The sequence below is a fragment of the Pelobates fuscus genome, chromosome 3, assembly GCF_036172605.1.
Source record: "Pelobates fuscus isolate aPelFus1 chromosome 3, aPelFus1.pri, whole genome shotgun sequence".
Classification (NCBI taxonomy): domain Eukaryota; kingdom Metazoa; phylum Chordata; class Amphibia; order Anura; family Pelobatidae; genus Pelobates; species Pelobates fuscus.
In genome coordinates, this window is record NC_086319.1 from 84,031,366 (window position 1) to 84,043,448 (window position 12,083).

General features: G+C 38.8%; 1 protein-coding gene across 1 annotated transcript in view; it reads right to left on the bottom strand.

Moving 5' to 3' along the window:
• The window catches only part of CFAP43 (cilia and flagella associated protein 43), a 67,900-nt gene that overhangs the window by 34,281 nt on the left and 21,536 nt on the right, over positions 1-12,083 (bottom strand). The window contains exons 8-16 of the mRNA XM_063447321.1: positions 9,181-9,312; positions 7,517-7,633; positions 6,870-6,950; positions 6,485-6,633; positions 5,517-5,620; positions 3,353-3,508; positions 2,873-3,042; positions 1,473-1,628; positions 1,105-1,235 (exon numbers count right to left, since the gene is read on the bottom strand). Of these exons, the coding sequence (XP_063303391.1) occupies positions 1,105-1,235; positions 1,473-1,628; positions 2,873-3,042; positions 3,353-3,508; positions 5,517-5,620; positions 6,485-6,633; positions 6,870-6,950; positions 7,517-7,633; positions 9,181-9,312 (1,196 nt within the window). The remainder of the gene's footprint in view (positions 1-1,104; positions 1,236-1,472; positions 1,629-2,872; positions 3,043-3,352; positions 3,509-5,516; positions 5,621-6,484; positions 6,634-6,869; positions 6,951-7,516; positions 7,634-9,180; positions 9,313-12,083) is intronic.

Below are 12,083 nucleotides of genomic sequence, written 5' to 3' on the forward strand. Positions count from 1 at the left end.
TTCCCTCCTAACCACTGCCGTATGAGCCTCCCATGGAGTATAAGAAAAGGTGTCTTGAGTTTTGTTTTCGTTAAAATCCCCACCACTGATTAGTGTGCCTGTCGTGTTGTTTTGCACTATAGACATCATTTTACAAAAGGTTCCACATTGATGTTTATTCGGGAGGTATACCGCCACAAGTGTTATGTGGGGGGATCCAATAAGACCATGAACTATAATATATCTCCCAGATTCGTCAGCAATGTGTTTTTCGTGTAAGTGAAGGGAACGTTAGCTCCAATCAGGAGGGTTGTCTGTGTCGGCCGCGAGAACTCTCACTTTGTCCCTGAAGTATTTGTCCAGGTCTCCGGCTTTTTTGCCTGCCCCCGGGTACTCGGGTTCTGAAGGCAGCGTATATTTATTTTTGCTGCCCATTTGGGTAGTTTAGTTGAGGATATTTAGCTGTATTTGAGTCAGCTATTAGGGAGCTCACTGGAGATGCGACTTCTCACATGAAGAGTCAGGCTACACACGAATGTCTACACTCTTATCTCATTCACCTCCACTGATTGTCATCCACTTAATGGTTACCATTTGTGGCTTGATTGTATAGCATTACAAGCACACCAGACCTGCTCCTATGAGTGAGTTACCCTTAGTGTTTGTACATATTTGATTTCTCAAAATGCCACAGGTATTTATTGAAAAGTAGAAATATTTTACTCACTCCCTCGTAGAATATCGAGGTGATAACTTTAAGATATTTTTATAGCACTGCGCCAAATTCCTGCATTATTAAGCAAACAGACTTGCGAACATACACACACAAACTACAACAACTATTCACTCATGCATGCACTAACTACCCAGCATTTTAAGTATGAACACAACACTGGCCAGTCACAATGCAGCAGTAATAGGTGCAGTCACACGTCATTGCTGTTAAAACTAAAAGAGAAGTGAGTCAATTGATTGAGTACTGGGTAAATCCATTGATTAAGAAAATCTAATTGCACAACTGATGAAAATAGTTAATCAAGTGATGCTATGTAGTTTGCATAGTTCCAGTTAACAGTGTTGTAACCCAATTACCCCCTCATTTTAATCATGAAGATTTGTACTCACTTCCATCTTAAGTACACAAGCGCACCATCCCCTATCCCTGTGGTGACGATCCTAAGCCCATCCAAAGAAAAGGCTAAGGATTGTATCCCTCCTGTATGGTATGAATGACAATGAGCCTGTGCAAATTTTTCCTGGAACACATAAAAGAAGGTACAAATTAGTATATATTAAAGTGATAATGTATTATTTCATTACAACTTAGACATGATCTAACAGCTCTGTGACCCACTGGTCCTAATACCAGACTCTAAACATCAAAGTTTCTGTGATTCTACCTTAAGTGAGGTATGTTATCAACTAACTTGCATGAGGATACCAGGAATTATCATAGACCACTTTTTTTTCTGACCAACAAGAACAACACTTACCAGGTTATGTGAATCATGGAGGTATACCATGCCATCTTTTGCAAACACTGCCAGCCACTTGTGGTGAGGAGAGCAGCAAAGAAACCCAGGTCCAAGTTGACTTCCTCTGACTTTCTTCTCTGGCGTTAGTAGGTTCACCAAATCCCCATTGGTTTTCTGGAGTAAATCATATTCACTTATTATATATCGTAGACTTGCAAGTTGTTTAACTTAGGTTCACTTCAATTCAATTATATAACACATTCCATTTACAAGAAAATGAATGGAAATAATTAGTGCAAGTGTATGACAAGTGAGGAAGACATTTGTTCTCTTGCAAAAGTAACAGTCATTTATTATTCTGAAGTAAAAGGGAATATGCTTGTGGCTATAAAGTCCATTCATTTATATATTGGAATTATGGCACATTAACAAATCTAAAGTCAAACTCGGGAATGAGCAATATTTATCCAATTAGATTTAATAGGACACAAGGGTTTGACTGACAGTCTGGTATTTCAGTCTGTTCCTGGTTGTGGCAGACATCCCTTGACAAAGGCCAAGCGCTGAGGATTTCCTGATACTCTTTCACATAATTAAGGTAATTTTTAAAAAAAATTAATTAAGGTAATTTTTTTTTTTTTAACCAGAAGCAATTGTATTTATTCATATTTTTTCTCTCTCTTATTTGTGGTAATACTATGTTTACTATTACTCTGTGATAGATGTTGGCTTTCTATATGGAAATTATTATTGTGTAAGATGTATTATCTTGTTTTGATATAATAGATTGCTTATTTAATAAGGCTTTTTTTATTATACTTTTTGGAGTATTCCCTATTTTAACCAGTAGATGGAGTAGTCCCTTACTAATATGCACCGAGTGCTACCTCATACTAAAGGTGTAGCAGACATCACTAAAGGTGTAGAGAATCAGTGACTATGGATTTGCTGCAAGACAAACACATTTATAAGTATCTTTTTTTGTTATTATCACATTTGGTTGGTGAGAGACCCACTACCCACTGGTACATTTAGCTTAGTCGGATAATCTCCAAAAGAGATCAGCGTTATTAATAGCATAACGGCATGTGTTACAGCTGTATACATCAACCTTGTAAACACGTTTTTGGAGGTTAATTGTTACACTGTTGTGAGAGCTGTATTTCTGCGCATTGGTTTCCCACACTTCGTTCCTGGGCCGGTTTGTAAAATGAGTGAGCCAAAGAGTTCGGGAAGAGAGAATCTTTTTCACTGAAAACAGAAAATCCCTGCAAAGATGGCACCTGGCCTCGTCAGGTTAATAAGGCTCTTAGTAATTAAGACAGAGCTGATAAACAGAATAACTTGAAATGATGACTACTTATGCATTGTAAACAGACAATATTATCAGCAGAAGGCTTGTAATGTGTGTCACTTACCTCTGGGAGCACATATTTGTAAATAAAGGGAGAATAACTGCAGTACCCAAAGACTGAGTTGGCATTGCTTCCAAACACTGCAGAACACAGAGGGTCTTCCACTTCATATTGACACTTCTGAATCACCTGGTCATTAAACATGCCTCTTTCATCCCTGTATTTATCTGGGTCTATAAGTAAATAGTAAGAGAATGCGTGATTTACGGCTCAGGCAACCCAAAAGAATGGAACGTTATTACACCACCATTTATGTTTTACTAATTGTTTTTTTATTTTACTTTTATGTTTTCTCTAGTGTTAGTGGTATTTAAGGTGGGAGGACAACCGTAATTAGTACAACATTATAAAAGTTGTTGCTGAAGCTGCACTGCATTTTTGGCCTTGCCATACTGATGCTAAACATTTAAAATGTGGACAATTTCACACGAAAATCGTTAATAACAAAACTTCTGTCAATGATGGGTTGCAAACAAGGCTTACTTGAAAAGACATCTTCTGTCAGAGAAAATAGTGCCAACTGAGTTCCTCCAGCCTCTTCATTCTTTTCTCCCACGGGGCAGATAAGTGCCAACGCTTTCATTTGCTGGGTAACCACAGAACTCATTGTAGAAAGGGACAGAATGTCTCCACCAGCCTCTGTTAGATCAAACAAGATTCAATGTGAAATTATAATGAATACCATGAAGTTACCAATGAATTGATTATTACCAATACAAAACATCATTTACAAAACACAAAATATTTTGGTGTTTTACCATGTCCGGCACAAAATAAAAAAAAATCCTATATACAACTCAAAATAACGTCATATCTTCCAAATGATGAATTAAACACTGAGATAAATTAAGCAGTCAATTGATTTATGTAGTGGTGATGGTGCTTTAAGGCTGCAGACACCATCCACCGGTTCTTGCTCAAATGCTTTTTAAGCAGTTTGATCAAAAATGGGGAGTGTGCATGGCATGTCAAAATTGCTAACTTCCACATGTGCGTTACCAATATCTATTTCATACATATTTGTATGCCATTGATTGGATGAAAGTGTCAATGTGTTCAGTCAATCAACAACTGCCAGATGTGGATTAAATTGATATTGCCAGTGTGATAATGAATCATCTTCAGTTTTTTATTTTAGTTTCTTAAAAAAAAAAAGAACCTAGAGACAGTGACCACAGGCTGATAACACCATAACCACTACTTTGGCATAAACAAATTATCACCAAGATAAGATTTAAATTGCATAAATGAGTAATAATTGCGTAGTATGAAGGAAATCCTTTACTTGAACAAACATTAGTTTGTTCATTATTTCAGATCAAAGGGGAACTATTTCCACTCTGTAGACTGACATTAAAATTAGAGAGCATGTGTAAATTAGCAGGTCCACCATATTTTAATGGGTAAATATCATTCTTACATGCTGTTGGGCTGTGCGAAAAAACAATTAGTGCAGTCCTTAGTATGTGCAATTCATATGCTGTGGGAGCAAAATAAATTGCTCAATGTGTAATAAAAAAGGAACAGCATTGATTAGTTAAAGGGACACTCTACACACCATAACCACTACAGCTCATTGCAGTGTTTATGGTGCAAATAGTCTTAAAAAAACTGATTACAGTTGGATCCTAATATCTGATCTGTCTTCTGCAGTATGGATAATGTAAAAAACAACTTCTGCATTATCAATCTTGGACAGCAATGACATGCTGCAAACACTGAGGACTTGTTATCATTCAGGTGAAATAATATCATGTGCAACACTGGTTTCTAATCTGGTTTTAGATATTCTGAGTTGGTTTCTTGTACTCTTGGCCAAACAGAATTTAAAAATGTGCACCCCACAAAGCAAGGTAGGCAACCTATGGCACTCCAGATGTTATTGACGACATGTCCCTTGAGTATTCTGGCTGTAAGCGCATCATGGGAGATGTAATACACAACATCTGGAGTGCCAAAGGTTGCTTACTCCTGCCCTAGAGTATGGGTAAACTAGGGGATGCATTGGACATATATGTTTTCTTATGTGTATGCATTAAAGAACAGTACACAAATAGGCTATATGTAAATTTGCAATGCTTGCTTTACTGGTCATGGTGCAAGTGTGGTCCAGGTGGCATTCCCTGAGATATTTTGAGTGATTTGACACAATCTGAGGATCCACCAGATACCCATCATTCAGAGTATTGCTACTGTGAACGTTAGACTCCCATTAGCAGTATCAATTTCGTCCAAACGTGGATAATATTCCCTCACTGAACGTGTCAGTTGACACATTTAACAAATGAATGCAATCCAAATATGGGCAGAACTGATACTGCTAAAATGGGAACTTAGCTTCCACATTGGCAATATGGTGAGAAAGGGGACACTCCAGATTTCCTAATCTGTGGTAAATCTGAGGTTTTACAGAACGATGGAATGACATCTAGTGCCGGTAGTTCTGATGGTGCTTAAAGTGTCCCTTTAATAAAACATGATAATTTTCCTTTTAATGGTAGATATACATAAATCTCCGGTGCTCAAAGAGTTCATTCAACAACCCAATAAGTTATATGATTTCTGCCACATATAACTACTAATGGCATTAGAATAGTAATAGTCACTTTAGCAAAACATATGTAAAAGTGTACCGATGCTTACTTACCTATGCATCCAAGAACAAGAAATGAACGGGATGGTTTTGCATTTACAATAAATATGTGTCCATTAGATGCTCCGCTCAGAAGAAATCTCCCTTCTTGGTCAAAACTATAAAAAAAGGTTCTATTAGAAATTGTCAGTAACAACAGTCCCCTGATGAAAAAAGGTCCAACATATAGGATTGCAATATTTATAGGTGAGATAACTAGCTGGAGAACGACAACTTCACCGATGCCCTTACAGTTTTGAGACTGCCAAAGCATCATGGGAGTTGTAGTTCTACTTCTACAGTTGTGGACTTCAGGGTTGATTTTGGGTAAGCTTGTGATTCTCTCTGTGCATTTGAAGTATAAGAAAATCACAGTGTGAAAAGCCGCAGTCAGGAAAAAATGTGAATGCTTTCATTTATAAGGAACCTGTCATTACCGAACTCACTCTTCCAATGCCATTACATGTGCTGTGGTTGCTATACATGGAGAGCAAAAGGGGGGTCTCTGCCACTCTTCCTTGGCAATAAAATTTTTGGCATAAAGTCTATGCTGAAGAATTGATTAATAGGTGGGAGAAAGCCCAATTTTTTAAAGCCCTGTTTTGCTCCAAATCTATAGATTTACCAACAAATCTGCTAGCACAAAAATGAGAGTTAGAATGTATTTATCTTTAAAAAGAATATAAGTGGTACCTGGCATGACAGATATCCTTTCATTTTACTTATTTCAACATTTGGAAAAAAGGTCACCACACAAATAACGTTAATAATACTGTAAACTGCCAATGGTTTATTAACTCAAGGATTCAACATTGGACTCCGGCGATTCAATCCTTATTACATTAAAAAACACTTCTGATCTGAGCTCTCACTGAGGTCAGTTGAAATGGATCTCAGGGAAACTGCGAGACACCCAGAGAATGGTAAATTTGTCAAGCACTTTATCTTGATCAGTCTCCCCACGCAGAGCTACCATGACTCACTGTAGGTGTTTTACAGGAACATGATAAAGTGTAATTCTTTGGACAATCCGAGGAGCTTGTGGTCTTGAAACATCAATGAAATAGACATGTCCATCACTGCTTCCAACAACTGCATAACTGGACGAAGGGCAGCAGGCCATACACGTTGCCTTAAAGAGAAATAAGATGTACGTTAGTAATGTATTTCCTCTTACTATACAGTTTGTCTTGATAATTTCTGATCTAAACCTTTCAATTACATTATTTATGTCAGCAGTGAAAGACGTCTTGCATTTGAGAACTCTAAGGTTTATTGCCTGGTATCCTGATTGGCAAACTTTTCTTAACAGTGAAGAACAACACCTAGGATTGTCTTGCAGAATGTAATGTATTAAGTGTTAGTTACCTGTATATTGAGATTGAGAGTGCCAAGCCTTGTTCCGTCCTCAACCGACCACACTTGCAATTCTCCTGATATCCCTATGCCCTGTAATTCAAAAATAAATATACATTATTTTCAACACAAATATCTCCTATAGTTTATTTACTAAACAGGAAGAGAACTGTAAATTTTAGGACTAAATAAATGAGCATGGAAAAATAGCATAACTGGAGTTTGTTTGCCAGAAGAGGGCATGTTGGGCAATCAAGGGCAGGATGGGATAATATGTCCCTAGTGTTGCACTGATAGTAGGGGTCCAGCTTTACAGTATCACTAACACAGTGAAAAAAGGTGTTTTTTACTGCAACTTCTGCAAGGTGTGACATCGTACACTGTGTACAATGGGATTTGAAAACATGATCTGCCTTTTGCCATGGCAGCCAGATCATGTAATATACGGGTGAAAATGTTGTTTTGCTCCTTGCATCAAAAGCTAATGTTTTTATCAAAACTTTACGTAAACTTGATCAAATTTGAAATTATTATTTTGGGTCTTTGTTTGTTTTTTTACAGATTGGCTGAGAAGGTCTTCTTTTCCACTTCCAGTTACAACCAATATTTCACAGTCAAAAAAATCAGAATTCCAAAGATAAAACAGAATGGCAACTCACCAGGTAGCATTTATTTCCAGACGTCAAAAAGTCAGCTGCAAGCAAGTCCTCGTTGTTTACACTTAATATATTTTGTGTTTCTTCTGTTCTGCTTGTGTCATGGATGTATAGTGTTCCCTAGCAACAGAACATCAAATGTGTACATATTAATGTAAAAATCCACTTGCCAATATGTTAAAATGCCTATCAATAACGAAATTCCACATGATGCTAAACGAGCCTAGCAGCTGGATAAGCATCGTGGGATACTCGACATGCCAATAGACTACCATCACCACATACGCACACTATAGCTTCAACAGAACATTGTGTACTATCATCCCTAATTTAAAAAGAAAGAATATGCCACGATTTGTAACTATTATAAAGTATTATTAAAGCTTCCAACAGGTTGAATGCTGCAGAACAGTGTTTTATAGACTTCCAAAAGAGCAGTTAAAGCAGCCGAGACAATAAGATAAACGTAGCACGGACTAAGAATTTATACCACTACTGCTGGTGGAATAAGGATCTACTACTTACCAAGCACTATATTAAAGATCTCCCTAAATGAACTCACAGTATATAGTATGTCAAGCAAACCTGAGTACATTTGTTTCATATGCATTTATTGATCAAACCATGAAATGTGGAGAATTGAGAAAGGGATTTCACATTTTAGGCCAAAAAAGATAACCCGGAAACATTCTCCAATTTAGCTATGTTTCCAGCTTGTCTACACTGGCTTTAAGTTTACAATGAATTTGTCAATTCTCCACAATTTCTGGTTTAGATAAGACAACTTTTTTTTTATTTTTTTTTTATAATGTGTCAATGTATATTTTTGCTTCTTAAAGAGCCATATAAATTTTCAAACATTTACTGTAAACAACCAGTTCAGTTTCTTTCCACTGAGAACATCTAGCACTCTATCATGGTTATTTACAAAAATTAGACTTGTTGGGAATTTAAAGGGAATTTTACATTTAAGACAACAATAGCTGAAATGGCAACATTCTCAAAGTTCCATATGCTTCGAGTTTGGCTACTCTCCCCTGAAATTTGAAATTCAGTTTGAATTCATTTGAATTCCAGGTAATTCTCACTTTAGTGTAACATAACACTACTCCAGTCTTGCACATTACATACTATGTAGGTTCAGTTAGGGTTAGTTAGGTCGGGATTTTTTGTGTTTTACTACTAGCAGTTTTGCTCCACAAGCCCATATTTCTGCTCTCTCTCCCCCAACTATTACAGATTATGTTTAGGCTCGCATAATACAGTGGTATCTGATTTAAAGGAAACTTATTCCAAGAGTTATAGTGCTGCAATTAACTGACCTCTGACAGCAGGAATCATAAAGCACTAATGGGAATACTGCCACAGACAGCTAAAAGGATCATGATCACTTCCTACCAGTTTTTGTAGATTTACACAAAATACACAAACTGCAAAGGTGACTAGTGTCTTCATGCTTCATTATTTTTACCATGTAAATTTGGATTTATTTTTAAAGTATGATCAAGTTAATTCATTTTTAAAAGCCTGAAGCGTCCCTTTAAATGAAATGGTAAAACAAAAATGCCTGAATAAGGTGTTGTAATATTTTACTAGTTAGTGCTAACAATTAGTTTAAGAAATCAAGCTTACAATAAAGAAACAAACAATTCTCTGCAGGTCCATACCTTACATGTTGCAACTGACAGCATTTTGTAATCTGCAGAAAAATCAATGCTCTCGATGGGCTCTTTTGCATCCAAGCATTCTTGCACTTTAAACTCAGAACCCTTTATAGAGCATAACCACACAACACCATCCTATAATGTGAAACAGATTAGTCAATTTATTAACAGTACAGCATGATCACTAACACTTATAGAAAAAGATGCACAATTTCTTCAACCCACAGGAGAGCTATACATGTATACCTATACATTGCTGCAAATATGATCACTCATAAAGTTTTTTTTTTTTTTATAAATTCTTTATTTTTGCGTGCTGTTTAACAAAGGGTAAAGTTACCACATGCAATAGTGAACATTAACATATACATATCAGCTTCTGAGTTTCAACGCATATGTTGTAGTTTGGCACAATTTTTATATTTTAGGAAGCGTTGTAAGGCCTAGGAAGTAGGTTGGTATAATACTAGGTATGGTATTCGTGAGCGTCGTTTCCTAGGTCCTGGATTGGTGGATGGTCCATATTGGGTGGATTGTGCAAAGCCAGCTTTAAGCTGGGGGTCGAGGTTTTGTAAGGAGGGAATGTCCCCTGTATGGGTCTGTGGTTCTGACAAATGATCTGTGGTGACGGTCGGTTTGTCTTGGGAGTAGTTTGTCGGGAGGTTTCTACTTTGGTCTGTTTAAACTACTCTTGAGGTATAGTAGCCCTAACCTAGGGGCTGTCGGGGGGGGAAGGTGTGCGCCGTGTTGCAGCACACATTCCTCTGGTGCACTAGCGTGCCAGCGCCATCCCTGGCATGCTCTTAGGATGTCATTACAGTCACGATTCTTAAGTCGTGGAGAAAACAACAGAACTTTAGTATTAGAAGGTAAAAAGCAATAGGAGAAAAAGGAGAAAAACCAGAGGTAAACGACAATTTGCAATATTTAGCCTGTGAGCAGGTTGGGGTAGGAGACTTCTCCCCCCATTCCCTTCAAGTGGCCTGAGTGTCCATTCTCTGTATCCTCGGGATGAATGGTTCGATCGTCTCTGGGTCCCAAGCGGGAGAAGCGTTCTGGGTGTTCTTGGTTGGTAGACCCAGTTTTGATAGTAGCGCGGTAGCTTCGGCTCCTGTATTGATTTTGTACGTGTTTCCTTGGTGCGTGACCAGGAGGTGGCATGGGTTTCCCCACCGGTATGGTATTTCCACGGAGCGTAGCTGGCTGGTGAAGTCGTTGAGGGTTTTTCTCCATTGGAGAGTGGCTCTAAGTCCTGATAAAAAGTCAATTGGGACTCTTCAAAGTCGAGTGGCGTCTTGCCCTTGAGTGCCGACATTATGTGTCCCCTATATTGGGGAAGGACGCAGCGGACTATTACGTCTCCAGCGAGGAGTGTGGATGCCCGTGTTGGAGTGGGTAGTCGGTATATTCCGGCAAAGGTGAGTTTCCTTGCCACCACGGGGGGAAGTATGGACTGCATGAGACGTCGCACGTAGTGTGGTAGATCCTCCTTGGAGACTGAGGCAGGGATACCACGTATTTTGATGTTGTTGCTTCTGTGTTTGTCTTCTTGGGCTGCTATTTGTACCTCCAAGTTTTTTTGAGTGTGTTGCATTTGGGAAAGGGATTCTTGCAGCGAGGTGATTTCTTTTTGGATCCCTTTCACTTCTCCCTCAGTGTGTAGTACTTTTTCAGTGATTCGCTGCATGCTGGTTTTGAGGGTGGGTAGATCTGCAGCCAGTAGGCTTTGTATTTCTTGCAGCATGTTTTGCATGTGCTGTAGGTCTTGCTTGGTGGCAAGGTCAGTGGTATCTTGCTGGGGTGTGGGTTTTGACTGTGTAACCCCTTGAGGGCTATGCTCCACTCTTGTGGGGGATCAGGGCCTTGTACGGCCGCCATTTTGGCGGGTGTTTGTTTCTGTAACAGTGTGCCTATATCAGGCTGTGCTGTACCTGGTAGGGGTTTCTGCGATCTGCGCCCCATTCCGAAGTTTCCGTGATCGGAGTTGTGCTGGGATGTGTCCCACGCGTCCTCCAGGAAGTCCCCGTCAAACAAGTAATCCAGGCCGTGGTGGGCTGATGGGAGGTAGGCCCAGGCTTTATATTTTGGCTTTGCCTGCTTCGGGGTGTACCGGAATGACATTGGTCGATTCCGGGGGTTCCCCTCCGTGCTATGGTGGTATTTGCGTTGGTGGATGGTGAGGTGGTTGGCTGATATTCGTTGGATTAAGCCCGTGAGTATCAGAGCTCGCGGCAATGGCGACCGGCCCGTTACGCTGCCAGGCTCCGCCCCCATAACTCATAACGTTAAGTAAAATTAAGTACAATATGTTTTTGCAATGTCCAAATACACCTTGCTACCATTTTAAACAGTTAGTGTCACCTTACTCAGCATATTAAAAGAGGTTTCCCGTGAGTCATACAGTAAGGTTATGTATATTGGCCAACAATCGGGAAGCACTTTATCATTATGCAAATATAATAGAAGGATAGCGGGTCACATTTGCATAACATAGATATGTCACAATTAATGTTACTGGAAATGGACTGTATTTTAATAGCATTTATAAATCCTAATGCCTTGCCCATAGCCACATACTGTAAATACACTCCCTCCCTCCCTCCCGATTGTGTGAGTTAAATGATTTAATTAATGATACCAAATTATTGCAGCTTTATTGTTATTGGGGTTGATATATATGTTGGTTGTTTAACTTGCCATATTTGTTTTGACAAAGGCTCATGTAAGGGCTGAAGTGTTTTTACACTTTTTTTTGTCCCAAATAAAGACTACTTTCAGAAACCATCGGTTATGTCTGGGCACTTGTAAATATTTCCAGTGGATACCTTAGGGAACTTAACCTCATTGTATGGAGAACCCTGGTGGAATTAATGCCCTTTTAAAGCAAGTGCACTGTTTTCCCTTTT